The 18,656-nt window shown below is 53.9% G+C and overlaps 1 protein-coding gene across 1 annotated transcript in view; it reads left to right on the plus strand.

Moving 5' to 3' along the window:
- Positions 1–2,041: 2,041 nt before the first annotated feature.
- SLCO2B1 (solute carrier organic anion transporter family member 2B1) overlaps positions 2,042–18,656 on the plus strand; it is a 40,692-nt gene continuing 24,077 nt past the window's right edge. Inside the window, exons 1-6 of the mRNA XM_040964303.1 lie at positions 2,042–2,057; positions 11,479–11,600; positions 12,411–12,548; positions 13,280–13,442; positions 16,446–16,679; positions 16,891–16,989. Of these exons, the coding sequence (XP_040820237.1) occupies positions 2,042–2,057; positions 11,479–11,600; positions 12,411–12,548; positions 13,280–13,442; positions 16,446–16,679; positions 16,891–16,989 (772 nt within the window). The remainder of the gene's footprint in view (positions 2,058–11,478; positions 11,601–12,410; positions 12,549–13,279; positions 13,443–16,445; positions 16,680–16,890; positions 16,990–18,656) is intronic.

The following is an 18,656-nucleotide window of genomic DNA, read 5'->3' on the forward strand; positions in this document are numbered from 1 at the left end:
CTGGCAAGCGGCAAAGCCCTGTGCAACCCATGCGTGTGGGCCAGAGCCTGGGCTATCCACAGGGGGTTAGGGAGGAGGCTTCGCTGCAGGGTTAGTGTGGGAGCTTGTCTGTGGACCTTATAGTCCCAGAGGATCCTGAGTGACTTATTTACTCTTCCCCCAGGTCCACAGCTTTGAGCTCAGGACTGTCCCCAGAAGGCAATACATGAAAACCACTCAATCCTGCGGGAACTGCATGTGTTTTGTCCTGTGGGTCATGGGCAGTATTGTACCCAGCTATCGGAAAGATGAACCTAGGCAGCCATTCTGGTCCCAGAACAATACCCAGACTCTTCACACAGCCTGTGGGGCCAAAGTTTCCAGCAAAGTCTCAAGGGACCGTCTTACACTCAACAGTTGGAGTTTCTAACGTTCCATGTCTGCCAACTCTTGGAGGGTTCACAGAGCTGACCTCAGGCTGCAGAATGTAGAGACAGATCAAGTTTGGTTTTTTCAAGCAGTATCAGGGTCTGGGGTCTATCAATCCCAGCCAACTGCTGGCCTCTCCCAAGACAGCGGTCAATTCTCTCTGTTGAGTGCCTACTCGGTACCTGGTAGATCTGTGATTATTTTGGACATCCTCTACTTGTGATTCACATGTTTATACAACCCTTAGGAGCCAAAGGTGATTAATGAATGTTTATCCTAGTACCCCAAACCCCATACATTCATTCAATGCAAAGGTCCTGTTCCTAGAACAGGGACTGGACTTAGAGAAACGCAGATATGTTCTTCCAAGGGGAGAGCTTGGGCAAAGGGAAAAACTTGCTTTCTAGCATCAGAGGTTGTCCAGGCCATGGCCCTACCACCTGCTAGCCAGATGACGTCCAGCAAGTTGCTGAGTCTTATTCCTCATCTGTGAAACATAGGGAGAGTCTCCCAGAGCCTCTGGTGTGAACACGCTGTGCGAATTGGGAAAGCAAAAAGGGGTCTGTTTTCTCTGGCTGTCTGCTCCCTGCCACTCCCTTCTCTGAGTTCCAGGCCTCCGGGCGTGGCGTCTTTCTCTATCATCAAACTCCCACAGAGGCTCTGCCAGCAAGGAACATTGTCTGCGCTTCACACAACTGAGAGGGCTGCCACTCAGGGAGGTGTGGAGACTTGTCCAAGACTGCTCAAATGACCAGCACATGATGGCTTGGCTGGCCCCCTGATCTAGCTTGTTCCAAGGTTTTTGTGCTCAGCCTTCATGTCAGAAAACTGCTCATCTCATGGTGGCCCTGTTGCTCCCCAGCCTAACATGGATGGCTATGAATGACCAGGCTTCTACCGTGAATGTTTGGACAGATCCCGTCAGAATTCCCAGTGAGCAAAGTCCTCTCCACCTTATAGCTCAGAGGGCAGGTGGGAGTAGGAGTGGAGGAGGGGGGCATGTGAAAAGATTAGGGTTTGTGCGAACAAAAGACAATGACTCAGAAAGGGATAAATGTTCCCTATAGGGCTCAGAGGCTTGTTGGAAAAGGGGAACGGGGGAGGGGGCAGATAGGCCCATGGATAGTCCCCCCACATTCATTCCTCAGTGCTAACACATCAGGAGGAACTTTTCCAAGTGAGAGGCCTAGAATGAAGCTGGAAAGAAAAGAGCTGAGTCTAAGCCATGGGGGGAAGAGCCCATTGCTCCTCCTAGCTGGGGGCAGGACCTAACCAAACCCCACCTCTTAACAAATAATCCCAGACTGTCCCAACCACAAAGCACAAGAGTCCAGACAGCCAGGATTCACAGAGAGAAGAGTCAAGAGAGCCAGGGTGCACAGAGACACAGGAGCAAGTCTCCCAGGGGCACGGCTGCTTCCAGAATGGGCTGGGTCTGAGCAGGACTCCCTAACCCACAGTGGCTCCCAGATAAAACTGCGGGACCCCAGAAGGATCACCCAGTGCCTAAGATTCCTGCTGTGGGTGCATCAGCTACAGTCTCAAGAACCCCTGGTGAGGCTCACTTCCTCCCTGCTAAGCTCCAGGTCCTGAGATCGTCTCGCAGGCTGGAACGCACATCACCCCAGCCATCATGGAACCTAGGATAGGTATGCGGGGACAAAGTGGGGAGGGAGCATTGGGACGGAAAGTGAAGCAGCTGATGTGCAGTGAGAAGGGAGAGGACTGCAATGGTGGGATGGGTGTTGGGTCCGGCTCTGCTCCCCAGCTATCTGCACGTGATAGAACCAGGCACATGGCCAGGAGGCAATGGAGGTGTGCTTAGGGAGGGGATTGTGGCAGGGGCAGGAAGGGACCTGTTTATTCAGCTGGAGGCAGGGAACCCAGCCAGCCTGCCTTGAGGAGATGGGAAAGACAGGCTCATTGGCCCCTCATCATGTCCTGCTCAGCTTTTCCAGGGGTGACAAAAAGGGAGAGGAAGCAGAGGACAGAAAGAGAGAGGAGTATGGTCAGAGAGTAGACAGACATTCAAAGAGGGCAGAGGCCATGCTAAGCGGACCAGGATGAGCAGTGGCAAGGAAAGGGTAGGAAAGCAACCCTGCAGAGGGAAACATCAGCATGCCTGAACAGAAGGCAGACAGGGGAACCTCTAGGCAGAGGACCCCAGGAGGTGTGCCCAGCAGGAAAGCTGGTGCTCAGAAAGATCTGCAAGAACCTACCTGGATTGGCACTGGCTGGGAGGAAGCCAGAAGGTAAGCCAGCTTCAGTGAGTGACAAGAAAGCGGTGGTGTAGCACTGTGGTGATTTTGGAACGTAGCAACCAGGCGAGCATTTACCAGGCAGGGACAGGCCTCGGGAGGGGCATCTGCTGCCCTCCCCCTCCCCCGCTCCATCTTATTCCTTGTGAGCCTCACACCTTCTCAGGCAGGGCCACACTCCATCGCAGGTGCCCCACAGACAGGCTGGGCTAAAGGATAGCCATGGACTCCATGGCATGGTGCGAAGTTTATAACTGGCAGGAAGGGCTAGGTGGATGCTTCCTCCCAGGAGACCTCCTATGAGAATGAGGTCAGATCTGGGAAGGTTGCTTGGTTGGGGGTTGAGAGTGGGCTCTTGACCACTGGTTGGGTGTGGAGGGAAGGCTGGTGTGTGCTGAGCGGAAGGCACAGCGGGACTACTCCATGCCCTGCCACCCCCCCCCCATGTTTACTGACCTAACTCTGATCCAAATCCTTTGGCCTCTACTTCACCACACCCCACCCCCCACCACCCTGCCATTCCACACATGTGTGTACAAGTGCACACATGTGCATACCTGCACGCATGCACATGCTTGCAGAAGGGAACAGGCCCCAGTGTCTCCTCTAGGTCACCCAAAGCACTTGTATACCCTGCTTCCTGAGCCCTGTGAACACCTTGGCTAGGCTAAAGGGGGCACTGAAGGTTGTGAAAACATGGGTAGGACAGGACACCACAGGAACAGGGCCAGCTACTCAAGCCAGGGGCACACACCAGAGGGACAAGGCTCAGATGTGACTTCCAAAGAGTTGCAGCATGGCTGCTTGCCACGAGCAGCCCAGTGACCTATCCCAGGCTGCACAGCCAGGTACTGCAGAGTTAGGCTCAAACTCAAGCTAACATGAAAGGCAAGACCTTCACTAGGCTTCTGACAAGTCTTGCAGGCTGGGGCTGCTGAACATGGGCCAAGAGCCGAGAGCTGCAGGGAGCCAGTTCAGGCCATGTCCAGACCCCAGGATCCAGGGAGCCGGTGCAGCTTAGGCCCAGTATTTGGAAGCTGGATCTTCTCAAGCGCTGGAGACACTAGAGGGAGGGAACCAGGGAACCTTGCAAGAAAGCAGCCACATGGAGGAGAAAACAGCATGGCTTTGGGGGCTGCTTAGGACAGTGGCTTCCTGGGAATTCTGGGGACACCATCCCCCATGCTCTAGTGTCTGTGACTAGGGTCATTATGGGTCTAGAGGAGATAGTGGGGGCCAGAACTGGGAACAGAAAGTCCCAGCACAGGGTCCATGACCCAGCTTGGAAACCACCAGCCAGGGTCTGGCCCTTCCCCCATGCTGGGTGCTCCCACCTCCATGAGCAGCAGCTGGGAGGCCACTTCAGCTGCCTCACGACCACCCAAGGGCTCAGCTAGAAGGAATTTCCCAAAAATGACAGCCAAGTCCACAGCCCAGACCTCCTGCCTCCCTGACTTTGACATTGTCTCCAAGATGCAGGGCTGTTCCCCCTGGGAACCTGGGCTCAGAGGGCCTGCCCTGTCACTCCCATGTCACAGCCCTGCTCTAGCCTTCAGCCTTGCTCCCTCCTTCAGCTTAGCTCAGCAAATATATCTGTGATCTGGTCAGGCCTTAAAAGCTGACAAGTGGCTTGCAAGGATGAGTGGCTGTGGCACAACCTGGCAAAGGCTTAGCAGTGCCAAGGGACATGAGGATATGAAGAATGGCAATAATCTATTGGGGCCAGAAAACAAGGTTCAGGGGTGTGGGTGCCTGCCAGAGGAATGGCTTCCAGAGCCTGGCTCCCTGTGCATTGAGACACCTGCATATGCTGTGTCGTACTTGTCCTGGATCCCACCAGCCTGTCCTGGTTGAACCTGTCTGTCCTGTGTTACAAAGGGGGCAAGAGGACAGGAGGAGCTCACCACTGCCAAGGACTCTGGTGTGCTGGGCTTCCCCTGCAGTCCCCCCAGCAAGGCTCTGGGACAGGCACTCTTCCCAACACAGAAGGAAATTGAGGCTGGGAGGGCAAAGAGCACTGCCTGAGGACATACAGCTTCAGTGTAGCAGATCAAATATTTCACTCCAAAGTCTTTTGACTGACCCCAAGGGTTTTAGCAGAGGACTGGGCTATGGCATCTGTCAGGAGGACAAGGCCACAAGCTGCCACAGGAGAGATGCCTGCCTCCTCTAGCAAAAAAGGGAGAAATTAACCATTCCAGGGTTTATTGTCAGAGCAACCTGTGCTGCCGAGGGCTGTGGGAGCCAGGCAGAGGGGCTAGAGGGACATGAGATCCAGGGCAATGCAGGAGGCAGGGTCCACACTGCCTACCCCGTGAGGAAGCTGACCCCACTGTCCCTAACCCCCCTCTGAACACTGATGCCTACCCTCACCAGGGCTGTTGACCCACTGTTGCTGCCGGGCCTTGATCTTGCTCCATCTCAGCTAGTGGAAAGCCTCATGACGTATCCACTGGCATGCTCCCTAGATGGGTTCTTCTTCAGTTGGGGCACATGGGTGCTGGCATCTTACTCTTGCTGAGCAGGTGTGGCCACTGTGGCTTCCTCAGCCTCCTGTCCATCCACGGCCCTCAGCCATCCCCTTGTGACACAGCCAGTCATCCCTGCAAGCCACTTGTCAGCTTTCAAGGCCTGCCCAGATCAGAGATATGTTTGCTGAGCTGAGCTAAGCTAAAGGAGGGAGCAAGGCTAAAAGCTGGAGCAGAGCTGTGACATGGGAGCTGCAGGGGGGCAGGCCCTCTGAGCCTGCACCCCGTGTCCTCTCTCCTACAGCTCCTGAACGTCTCCCTTGGGTGCTTCTCTACCACCCAAATTCACCAGAGCCAGCGATGAGCACCCTGTGAGCCTGGCTCCCAATGATGAAGGTTCAAACCCCAACATCGTTCCCTACTTCCCCAGTGTCCCCCTGCCAGGCCCTGTCTACCCTCTTCACTGTGGGAATGTCTAGTCTTCACTCCAGCATGTCCCTGCCTCTAGCCTGGCCTCTCCACCTTCCCACACAGTCAGAGATTACGGAGCGTGAGATTGGCAGTCAAGGTGGGTCCCCCAGCTGCTCTAATCCCTCCAGTCCCTCAGTGTGCCAGCCTTGCCTCTTCTCTTTCCTCCAAGGTTTTTTCCTTTTGGATGCATTCCAGAATTTTCCATTATCAGCAAGGGCTTCTCTGCTGTGCCTCTGTAGCCTTGACACACCCTGGGCTGCAGCTCCAAGCACCTGTCAAAGATTATGAGGGGTCACACATGCACTGGGGGCTCCCTGAGGGCTGACACAGGGCTACACCTGTCTCTGGTCCCCAGTGGCCTGGCTTAAGGAGTGAATCTGCCTTCAGAGCTTTAGCTCTGTCCCCACCACACTCCCTAACCCTATCTCCTCACCCCTTGAAAGTGGGTAGCCAGGCCCTAACCAGTGGTCATCTCACATCTGGAGGCCACAGATGGCGAGGTCTATGGGCAGATGACAAGACCCCTCCTGTTTGGAGTGAACAGGTGGTCATGCCCAAGGATGTTCCTCCAAGACAAACTGCCACATATAGGCCCAGCTGAGTGTGGCTGTATCGAATTATTGGGGGGTAGAGGAACTCAGTGTTGCCAGATCTGCTGATCTGAAGTTTTCATGTGGGATTTCCTGGTTCTTAAATGCTGGCAACTGACTTGAAAACACTCTGGGAGCCGGCATTGTGCAAACCCCAGAAAAACAAGCCTGAGGGCCACATGTGCTTTTTAGGGTGCCTGCCAGAGTACACCACCCCCACTCAACCAGGGAGGGGGCCTGATCTCCATGGGGAGCTTCTACCTATGTTCTGTCCCTAGCAAAATGAGGCTGGGATTGGGGGTGGGCAATGACATCAAGAGCTGGAGCGGGGAAGGCTTTTTTTCTTCAACACAGGAAAGTTAGGAAAAAACAAAAAGCCTTGGAATGCAACTGGACTGGGAAGGGACAGAGTAGTGGGGGAAGGATGAGGAAATGCAGAGGGAGGTGGACTAAGGGGTCAGCCCGCTGCTCCCAAGACGAGGGTAAACATGAGAGAAACACTGGGCTGTGTCTCCCACAGGAAGGAAGAGAAGTTATTTTTGAGGCCAGGTGACCAAGTCTGGAAATAGACTCCATGGTGAGTTTAGGGTGAAAGCTGACAAAGTTGGTGTTTGGGTCACCTTGACATTGACCAAGGACCTTCTCTAGATGACCTCCTTGCAGGCACCTCGCTGCTGCTTTCACAGACTCACAGGATCTACTTGCTAGCCCAGGAGCATGCCAGGTGCCGGGGCTTGCTCTCCATAGAGTGACAGATTGGAAGAAAATATCACACCTCATCTCTCTCAGGTCATTTTCCTGCAGAGATCGGCCTGGAGTGAACACCAAGGATGAGAGCTTTCCCTGGGCTTGGGCACAGCCTCTCCAGAAGTTTAAATCTAGGTGTAGCTTCTGAGTGCTGGACTATCACACGCAGCTCTCCCGACCGCAGGCCACACGTCCTTTTGCCAGGTTTTTTTTCCCAGCCCTACCTGACAGCACCCTCTCAGTGTCAGCCAGCCAGGAACATAACGACCGCTTGATAGTCACTGTCTCTGCCACCACACAAGGGGGCAGAAGGGCCCTGTGATTGTCTCTGCATTTGTCCAAGGGCTGTCATTGCAGCCCAGCCACCTTCTCGTGTCTGTCACAGGGGGACCTAGAGTCAGACTTTGCCATTTGCCAATGATGTCACCACTTGCCCATTTGTCCCAGATAAGTCACCGCCTGCCTCTCTGCACCCTTTTGCTCACTTGTGATGTGGGATCTCAGCAGCACCCCCAAAGAGTGCTATGAGGAAAGGCACATGGGCCCAGCCTGGCCCCAGCTCACAGTGATGCCCCAGGGTGAGCTCCTGAACCTGACCACTTCCCTAGGGATGCAGGGAGCCTGAGGACCCTGCCTCACAGCCAGGGCTGTGGTTGATTTTCTTCCCCCTCTCCCAGCTTCCCCCACCTCCCACCCCCACTGTTAACTTTGACCCGAGACTCTGGTTCTGAATGTGGCAACACTTGTTGCTGCCACAAAGCAAATAAGAAGGCAGGTGAGTGGTCCTGGCAAAGGTCAGATGGCCAACAGGATGGGCTGACTGCCTAATGGGTGAGAGGGCCACACTAAGTGGAGCCTTGGCCATGTGTCCCATTAATGTTTGCTCCCTAGCTTCAACCTGTACAACCTGTTGATGAGGCTAAGCTTGTTATTTGGCTTGTCACAATAAGGGACAACACCACTACTCACAGCTTTAATGCTTCTGGAAAAGGAAAAAAAGGTATTGAAGAGAGTGGAGTTGCAGGGGTCATGTAAATATCAGTTTTAGGTTTTTCCTGCCCAGGCTGAATGCAGGGTGGATGGTTTGCCTCCTCAGTAGATGCTTTCGAGGCCACTAAACTAAAGCTACAGAGTAGGCCTGCAGATGGGGACTTCAAACCTGGGTCATTGCTGCCAAAGTGAGAGAGAGCACATTTTCAATGCCCCTGCCTCGTGGCTGACTGAGCTGGGCTGAGAGGGGAGACATGAGGCAGAGATGACCAGGGTGATGTCAGGATACAGGTAACAGGTTGTAGGACAACCAGGTGTATGTGCCTAGAAGGGGATGAAAAATGGGTCTTGCAGCCTCAAGGTCTTGAAGGTCTTGAAGGTCTTGAAGACATATCAGGAAAATAGTGGGAACTGGCCCTTGATATGTGTGTGTGATGGGGAGGAGGTCGGAGGGTCCACTGTGTGCCATGCCCTGGGCTGGTGTCCCTCATTGTGCTCACCTTGCATCAGGGAGAAGAGGTGTCCTCTTGTCCTCTGCAATGCCAAGTTCACAACGAAGGCACCTGTGACAAAAGGCAGGTGCACAGAGAAGAGTGTGCTTCTCTACCACAACACATAAGCCTCCAGCCTTAGCACATGTGGAAACAGGGAGCCTGTGTGTGGCTGGTCCAGTGTGCGAGGCAGAAGCCAGGAATCTGGTCATACAATAATAACACAGGGAAATTCTGCAGGGCTTGTTCACTGTCATTCCTTTCTCATCAAACACAGAGAGGGCAGCCCTCGTGGTGGTGGTAGTGGGCCCTGGTACAGCCAGCCGGTGCGGGGGAAGGGCTGCAGCAGGTTGCAGAGTAACTTCCAAGGCTTCATGACCTGCTGCTGCTCTTTGCCAATTGTTCAGAATTTGAGGGTCCTGGACCTCAACGGTAGGCAGCATCACCATTGCCTTGCAGGTTAGGAGGCTGAGACTCCGATAGATTGAGGCTTTGGGCGGAGCTGGGATGCCAAGCTAGGGCAGAGCGTCCAGTCGTGGCAAGCTCTCTGTTGCCCTGGGGTTTGCCTTTGGCAACTGATGACCCTCCCTCTCCTCCCTACCCCCAGCCCCAGACTCAGCTGGACTGCAAAACTGAGATTCCTGAGCAGGAAAGGGGGAGCCTGTAGTAGGAGGTGCTGCCAGTGCCGGCTCCCTAAACCAGAGGTGCAGGGTGGGGAGGGAAAGGGAAGTGTCTTTGTCCCCTAGAGGAGGAATTCAGGGAACTGGGGAACTCAGGGAAGCAGGCCCCAGAAGAGAGCAGTTGAGAGCTTGGGAGGTTGTGACTATGGGGCACAGACAGGCCCCAGCCTGGGCTTTTGTTGGACTGACCCTGCAAGTTCTGGGGACTGTGGAAGAGAACAGTGTGTGAAGTTGAACTTAACCCCTGGGGTGGAGGCTGAGTGCCAGGATGACCCAACAGAGCTGGGGCTCCAGGAATGGGTATTCTAATCAGAAACAAGGCCCCAAGAAAGCACAGATGGGTATGGAGCTGTGGAAACACGGCCCATGAGGCCCAGAACCCAGATGCCAACAGGTAACCTGAAGCTGCTTAGGAGGGGAAGCCACACCCAGCCTCCCCCAGGGGTGAGGATGGGAGGTGGAGAGGGTGTTTGTGCTTTGAGCCACTCTCACTCCTCTATTGCTGCCAGGGACCCTTCCCCAGGTCAACTCTTTCCCTGGGGTGGTCAGGTGTCCATTTTGTTTTCATATTTTCCTGTTTCCTCTGAGAACCCTTCCCCCCCCAAAAGGGACTCTCCCCAGACTTACACACACTTCCACTTCCTCAGTCATATTCCTTAAGGTGCCTAGATAGACATGTCGCCAATGTTCAAGCTCGTGGGTCCATGGGGAGTGCTGCATCAAAGCACCCTCTCACACTGCGCCTGCTGGGCTGCTGCTGATTGGAAAGACAACAACGAGTATTAGCAGAGAGGCAGGGCAATCAGGATTCAACATGGCGCAGCACTGTAGAAAACAGTTTGACAGTTCCTCAGTGAGCTCAACCGAGAGTTGCCCTGTGACACAGCAACTCTACGCCCACAAAGGCACCCGAGAGAAGTGACAGTGTTTGTAAAACATTCACGCTCCTTCATGGGGTTCACAAAATCGCAAACAACCCAGACCTCCATCTATCCCGAACAGATAAGCTGACCTCACAATGGAATATTATTCAGCCACAAAAAGGAGTAAGGTCCTGACATGGGCTGTTGCAGGCTGAACTTGGACAAGATTTTGCTAATTAAAAGAAGAAGCAATCACAGAAGACTCATACAAACTGCACAACTATGTTTCTAGAAAGCAGCAAACCCTGAGATGACAGGTAGTTTGCCAGGCACTGCAGGGAGGGGAATGACAAGCAGCTACCAATTAGTATAGGAGGTTTCTTCTGCAACAATAAGTAAGTTCTGGAAAAAAAAAAATCCAGATGATAGTTGTACAGTTTTGCAGATGGGCTGGAAACCACAGCTTGTGTACTTCAAAAGCATGGGTTTATAGTCCATGAATTGTGTCTGGATTTAAACCTCAGGCTCCCACGTGTGTGTAGCTCCTGTTGGTTCAGGGTCTCAGCAACATCAGGGCCTACTGGGTCAGAGGCTCCCTCAGGTCAGGGGTCAGATTCCAGGAGCAGTGTGTCTTCTGAGGGGTACTGCTGCCTGGACAATGGGGGAGGCTTCCGCAGGAAGTGAGGCCTGGGAGGACAGGAGGCCCAGGGGAACTGCATCAAATAGTGGGCGGAGTCCCACCAGACTGGACTTCCTGGCTCCACTCTGGGAGTCAGGAGATACCTTTGAAGAGGCTCAGCTTGCCTCTGGGTGCAGTGGCACAGATGAGACAAGGTGAGAAAGGTCACTACAGGCTTAGCAGGGCCTCAGCATCCCACTTGGCTTCTGGTGTCCAGGAAGAAGTGATGAGCTGAGCTCAGGGAGTTCTTTATGCACTGGCCAGTGACAGAGGTGGTGGCATGATCTGGGGCCTGGGCTGGCCTACCCTGTGACTCCATCAGGAATGCCCTGTGGGGTTGGTGTCTCTTCCAAGGCATACCCAGGAAGGGCCTGACGCCTTGGCTGTGGGCTGAACCTTGATCCTGCACCTGCTTGCAGACAGAGCTGGATGGATTCAGGCCCAAACTCAAGACTCCAAAGTCCCCACCATCTCACTCCCATGGGCCTACAGTTGGTTGGGAAACTGTGTGCTTTCTTCTGGTGGCTGGCTAAGGGATAGGTAACTCTTCCTTACAGGGACAGAGGTTCAAACTGGGGTCAGAGCGAAGATGTCACTTAGGTGCACCGCAGGAGTGATCTGACCAGTGTGGCACCAGGGACACCCCGACTCTGGAAGTGAGATCCTTTCCTGCCTTCAAATCAGAAGTCAGGGTAGCTGAAAATAATTCCATTCAGACTCTTGTAGACCCTTAAAGTCCCTTCCCCAAAACACCTTGGGTTCTGGGATCTACAGAACATGAATTAGGTCTGTTCTCTGGAATGTCACTGGCTCCCTGGTTGTCCATCCCACAGGGCCAGCGGGCGAGGAGCCCCCAACACCAGACAAGACTACAATGTGTGCAGAAGACATGGCTGGAGGGGACGCCAGCCCAACCCCTCGGGACTCGCGCCCCAGTGTGTTCCACAACATAAAGGTAGCTCTTGGACCTGGCAGGGGCAGGGGCCAGACCTCAGGGCCCTGCAGGACAGGCTGTGCCACATGCCAGCTGTACAATGCAGAGCAAGATGCTGCCTTCTCCCAGCCTCACTTTCCCCCTGTAGAATGGGTGACTATGAGGATCAGAAAGGTGGCCTACAAAAGCACTTAGCTTGGCTTCAGATACTCCAAAGGTACCCATGTGCGTCCTCTCTGTGGGCCACCGAGTGGGGTGGAGGGCAGGAATCCCCAGGGATCCCAATCCTGTGTAAAGATGAGGGCGTTCTGGCGCACCCAGTGTGGCCATCCTTGGGGGGCCCGCCTGGTTCCAGGTGCTTCACTATCAGCTTGGGAGGTAGAGGCCTCTGTATACAGATGAGAAAACCCAAACTCAGAAGGATCCCTGGGAGTGGACTAATTTCCATAGTCAGGAAGCCAGATTTTCTTCTCTGGGGAACTTGACCAAGTCTCTAGGCAGCCTGGGAACTGTTGCCGGGGTGGGGGTGGGGGGACAGCTGTGTGCAAGTGGCCTCACAGAGGACATCTCTGTGGTGCTAGGAAGAGAACTAGGTAAATCTGGGGTCACTCCCTGGAGGAAGCCACAGGGAGGAAGACCCAGTCCAGGCCAGAGGGGAGCTCTAAGGGTCAGAGGGGGCTGCCCCCATCTTAAGCCCCAGGAAGCCCTTACCCTCAGGTGGGTCTTTGGAGGCTTGCATGGAAAGCCATGGGCTTGCCAAGTGACTCCTCCTCCCTGTCTGCCTGTCTCCTCTGACTTTCCCCTCCCCTGTCTCACCACTCCCTGGAACAGTTCTTCGTCCTGTGCCACAGCCTGCTGCAGCTGGCACAGCTCATGATGTCCAGCTACCTCAAGAGCTCCATCTCAACCGTGGAGAAGCGCTTCGGCCTCTCCAGCCAGACCTCAGGGCTGCTGGCTGCCTTCAACGAGGTACCAGCCCCAGCCCAGTGCCCTCAGACAGCCCCTGTCATGGTTTCCTCCCCTGGAGCCTCCCCAGCCTGCTCCTGTCAAGGTATCTGAGCCAATCAGGAAGGAATGCATGAGCAGCTTTGGGTGGATTTGGAGATCTGAGTCCAGCTGTGCCCCAGCCCCTGCCCCTCCCCGACCAGCTGTGTTCTCCCCTTCCTAGGACAGACTGCTGTGAATCCCTTCTCCAAGGCCTACAGGTTGTAGAGCATCCCCAGATGCTCTGTAGAACACCTCCTACATACACACCACCATGGCCAGATCTCTGGATCAAGAAGGAAGGACCTTATTAACTGTGGGCCTCAGGGTCCCGTCTATAGAGATTGTATCATCCCCACCAGTCCCAGCAAGGAGCCTGGGTGGGGTCACCCCTGGTTGTTAGCCTGTGTACTCCCAGGTTGTGCCAGCACAGCCACCCCTGCCCTGCATCACTCACCTTCCAGTACTGCTATTCTGAGGCCTGAGCTACCCAGTCTTAATCCTCAGGCTATCCCTTTCATCCATGACATGCATGACCCTCAGGACCCCTTTGCATCCCTGCCAGGGAGACCCCTGGCTGAACCTGACCTGGTTTTGCCCACTCTCCCCTCCTAAGGCAGTGGTAGCTAGTTACACAGATGGGGATACTATGGCAGACCACAGGGCCGAGAGATGGTGCAGGTTCCCCTGTGACAGGCCCCCTCATTCCCCTGCAGGTGGGAAATACAACCTTGATTGTCTTCGTGAGCTATTTCGGCAGCCGGGTACACCGGCCCCGGCTAATCGGCTGTGGGGCTGTCCTGGTGACTCTGGCCGGCCTGCTCATGACTCTCCCACACTTCCTCTCAGAGCCGTACCGCTACGAACACAGCAGCCCCGGTAAGAACTCAAGGAACTGGGCAGGAGCCCAACATGGGGAGTTGTATTACCATGCAGCCTGGTCCACCCTTAGGCCTTGAGATAAGCCAATTGAGTCCAGGCTTCTTAGGATTCTGCTAGCCCTTCCTGCTCTACCCCCTACCTCTTCCTGAGCCCCAACCCCAGGTTGGTCTCTCTGGAGAGCAGAGGCAGAGGGGTACAGTTCTTGGGCAGGGGGAGGAGGCCTCCCTGGATGTCACTGAGGTTTTAGAGGGATGTCGGTGGGTTTAGAGCACAGTTTTCTTTAGAGTACAACATGTAGCAGAGCTTATAAAATGCTTATAGGAAGATAGCAGCATCACATCCTGCTCATGAGCCAAGTGTTGATGCACATAGTCAACAAAAATTTGGCTGCAGTGGCACAGATGAGCTATGGTGAGAAAGGTCACAATAGGCTTAGCAGGGCCTCAGCATCCCACTTGGCCTCTGGTGTCCAGGAAGAAGTGATGAGCTGAGCTCAGGGGGTTCTTTATGCACTGGCCGGTGACAGGGGTGGTGGCATGATCTGGGGCCTGGGCTGACCTACCCTGTGACTCCATCAGGAATGCCCTGTGGGGTTGGTGTCTCTTCCAAGGCATACCCAGGAAGGGCCTGATGTCACAGTCAAAATTGAAGACATTCATGAAATAAGGGATGAAAGTGTAAATGAAATAATGTTTAAAAGGAGAGACTATTAGGAATAGTGAAGCCCTATCCAGTCTGTGGGATTTTGTTAAGGGTATGCTTGATGCATGTCCTTTAGACAGCGATCCAAGCCACTTGAGAATTTTCCTTGTTCTTCCTCTCTTCTATTTATCCATCTACCCACCCATCTGTCTGTTTATCTTTCCATCCACCCATCCGTCAATCATCCAATGATCCAGCCATCCAATCATCCACACTTTTATCAACCTTCCAATCACCCATCCATCCATCCATCCATCTAATCTTTCATCTATTCATTCATCCATCCATCCAACCTTCCCTTTATCTATCCATCTAAGGGTTCACCCAATAAACACTTAATGCTGTCTATTTTGTGCCTGATCCTCACAATAGATTCAGTCCTTGACTCTAGTTCCAAGTCTGAGAAAGGAGGTGAAAAACTAATAATAATGATAATAATAATAATAAACAGTAAAAAGGGAACCTCAGGGATAGGTGCCAAGGGAAGGATCCCCTGGCCTAGCCTGGTATGGGGAAGGCTTCCCGGCAGAAGACCTGATAGGGATGACAGTTCCTCCCTCACTCTCCCATTATCTCCGACCACGGGAGGCCTGGAATGCCAGGACCAGGGAATGGGAAGATGAAGCAGCTGTGCCCCAATGCAGTGCAACACTGGGATGAGTATGCGCAGCTTTGCTAGAGTCCAGCACCTAGGTAATGGCCAGAGGGAGGCTGGAGAGATGCCGAACAGGGGCAGGACTATGGCAGCTGCAGAAAGCCAGAGGGAGCTGGAGGAGGTTGGTAGGAAGGAGACAGTGCAGGTGAAGGGGCGGGGCCAGAGCCATGCAAACGGCAGAGTGGGCATAAAGTCTACAGTCATTATCTCAGTCTAAGCCAAGCATTATCGAGAAGACTGTTGCTTAGAATGCCCCCAAATAATATTTGCTGACATTTTTGCATCCAGAGCTTTCGCTTTCACATAGTGTTTCTGCAGCAAGTCCCACATGTTCATCTTTATCTTCACTGCATACTGCACCTGACCCTGACTGCAGCTCCCTATGAAACCCCAGGAAGACCCTTCTCCTGCCTGAGGTATAGCCCAAAATGAAGGCGAGACTCGGTGGCCTCTGAGCCCCCTCCTGCTCTGCCACCCAGGCCAACTCATCCATTCTTACTGCACCCAATGTCCATGGGACTCTATTGTGTGCCAAGCCTTCCACCCAATGTCCATGGGGCTCTATTGTGTGCCAAGCCCTCCGCGAGGCACTGGAGAGTAGAAGCAGCCACCATCCCTAGAGTAATGACAGGAGCTGATGTTTAGGGGGTGCTGTGTAGGGTGATGTTCGTGAGAATGAGGGCAGCCAAGGCCTCCCATGTGAGCACACTCAGGAGAAGGGAGGCACATCCCAAGCCAGCTGACCGCAGGAGGATGACCTAGCCGGGCAGCCCTGCCCACAGCCCTATTTCAGCATGCTGACTCTCTGCTTCTAAATCCCTTAGCTCTGAGAATGCCCATGCCCTGAGAGATGAGAAAACTCAAGCCCAGAGAGGGTAAAGATCACTGTCCCAGTCATACAGTTTCTGGAGTCCATGTTGAAGGCCTGAGTCCAGGTTTATGACCTTGGTTCTCATGGCTTGTTCAATCTGAGGGAGTGGCTGTCTGGAATGAGTTATGCCAGCCCAGAGTCCCATAAAGGGAAAGCCATGGAGAAAAGCCCTCACTGACAACTATCCTGGGATAATAATAGTGTGAGGGTCTCCTCCTATTTGCTCACCAAATACGAGGCAGCTACAGAGACTAAATTAGTTCTGCAGCTGTGACCCAAGCTAACACAGAACCTCCCCAGAATGAAAACCCCATGATCCAGCCCCAGCTTCCTGTCCCTTTAGCCCTGACCCAGTCCCATCCTGAACACCTCCTACCAACACAGTACCCTTTTACAGTCTTAGGTTTTGCCTGTTGCATGACCTTTCTCTCTCTGGAATGTGCCTTCTCTCTCTCTCTGTCTCCCAAATTCTGTTTGTTCTAAACCTGGGTCATATTCTATCTGCTCTGACTGCCCCACCCCATGCAGGAGCCACCATAACTAGGGTACTTTCAAATGCCTGTGCCCATAGAGGTGGCACCTGGGACAGCTGAAGAGCATGGAGTTGCAGTCAGAACACCTTGACTTGGCTCATTGCTATTGGAGCACCAGTTTTCTCATCTGTGAAACAGGAATCACAATGTCACCCATGGCAGGCTTCAGACAGGTCCTTGCACAGCTACATGCCATACAGGCCTTGGCTGTGGTCACAGCTTCAGTTGTCATCTCTCAGAGGATACTTCTCAGGATTTCAAGCCTTCCCTGTGCCTGCCCACGATGCCTGCCCCGGCCCTAGCCTCCTCCAATGGCACCTGCTCCAGCTACACTGAGACCCGGCATCTGACCACGGTGGGGATCATGCTCACGGCACAGACCCTGCTGGGTGTGGGCGGGGTGCCCATCCAGCCTTTCGGCATCTCCTACATCGATGACTTCGCCCACCACAGCAACTCACCCCTGTACCTCGGTGAGAATCTGCCCCTTGTCCTCCTAGTAGGAGCAGGAGAGGCTGGGTATGGGAGCTGGGTGAAGAAGCTGCTCTCCTCTACCCTATACAGCTAATAAAGGCCTAGAGATGCCCTTGAGAGCACCTGGCATGGACCTGGTGGGGGGTGGGAGTGGCATGCAACTGCATTGGGAGCCCAGGGCCAAACCCCTCACCTAGGCCTGTGTTGCAGGGATCCTGTTTGCAGTGACCATGATGGGACCAAGCATGTCCTTCGGGCTGGGCAGCCTCATGCTGCGCCTTTACGTGGACATTGACCGGATGCCAGAAGGTGAGCCTTGGGTGCCCGTCTCTGTCCACTGAGGCAGACAGCCACTAGCTAACTGCCCCAAGTCTCACAGGGGATATGGAGCAGCCTGGGGCCTGAATTCAACTCCCAGCATCACCACTGGCCTCAGAAAAGACCTCTTAGGTTCCCTGTTCCTCGGTTTTCTCATCTTGGAACTCACCTCCACCTTGGCCACAACTGTGCTCAAGCCCTGTGGTGGTACTGGGGGTGGACAATAAGGTGCTGTCCCACAGTGAGGTAACCACTGCCCATGCTATCATGACAGGACTCCACCTGGTCTCACTGTCACCCTCTGTCAGGTCCTCAGGGGTGCTCACCTATGTCATGGGAGACAAGCTTCCTAGACCCACAGAGGAAACAGAAGGGAGCAGGAGCTGGTAATGCCCTGTCCCATATGGGGAGAGCTTCCCACAGGTTCTAGGGGCCGCAGGTGCCAGGAAAAGCTATATTGACTTTCTCAGGCTTTGGTCCAAGTATGTCCCCAGCCAAGAGTGAGTCCAGTGACTCAGTGCCATGGTCACCAGGGATGGGCTGTCCCATCTCCATTCTTCCAAGGAAGCTGGGCCCAGGAACCAAGTCTGGGTCCCATTGCAACATCTCCTTCTTCCCAGGAAGTAGAGCTTCTGGAAGCCAAGGGTTCCTCAGGTCTCCAAGACAGACACACCTATGCCATGGGCAGATGTGTGGCTTTGGACTTTTGCCATTGGCCCGGCAGATGTGACGACTTTCTGCCACCTCTCAGGTTTCTCTGTTGGGTATTCCATAGAGTGGGCGGCTCAGGCCTGTTGCAGGCATGGACAGGTGTGTGTGTGTGTGTGTATGCAAAGTAGAGGGTTTGGGAAGGGACCTGGATGAGCCCTCCTCAGCCTGGCCCAGAGGCAGATCATAAAAGTAAGAGACAGATTCAAGTCATGTCAGTGCAAAGGCTAGACCCATGGCCGGCATTGCAGAGGCTTGCGATGAATGTTAGCTGTGTGCCCTGCTCCCAGGCCAGTTGTGGTTTAGGCTTGAGTACCTGGGGAACCTATACTACATACACACACACACACACACACACACACACACACACACACACACACACAGTGTGGATGCTGCCATCCAGGATAGTCCAATCCTCATTAAACCTGGTGAGAGATGAGGTGAGAGTCACTTAGGGAACTTGGCAAGGGGCCATTCTTTGGTCATCTGCCCAGCTGGTCCTGCAGGCATCCTAAGTGGATCTTCTATAGATACTGATGACAAACACTCCTGCTTAGATTAGTGAGCAGCCAAGTCCGAGAACTGCATCAGTGGTTCTATTACCACTCCACTAGTCATCATAACAGTAACATAGCCAGCATCCACATAGCCCAACTCTGCTACGCATTTCACATGTGTTTTTTCCATCCTCCTTACCACTCCCAGTTGATGCAGGAACTATTAATATCTACATCTCACTGAGGAAAAAACTGGGGCACAAGGAAACTGAACGCCTTGCCCAAGGTTGTAAGTAAGCCACAGAATTCAGACTCATTAACCCAGCCTGACACCCATGACCTTGATCCATATGCTACACTGCCTCAGTAGGTTGAAAGAACCAAGGTCCATTGTCACACAGGCTGCAGGTGACAGGGCTAAGATCAAAACTCAGTTCTCCAGACTCCAGGCCC

This window comes from Ochotona curzoniae, unplaced genomic scaffold, assembly GCF_017591425.1.
Source record: "Ochotona curzoniae isolate NIBS_2020 unplaced genomic scaffold, NIBS_Ocur_1.0 scaffold_3223, whole genome shotgun sequence".
Lineage (NCBI taxonomy): Eukaryota > Metazoa > Chordata > Mammalia > Lagomorpha > Ochotonidae > Ochotona > Ochotona curzoniae.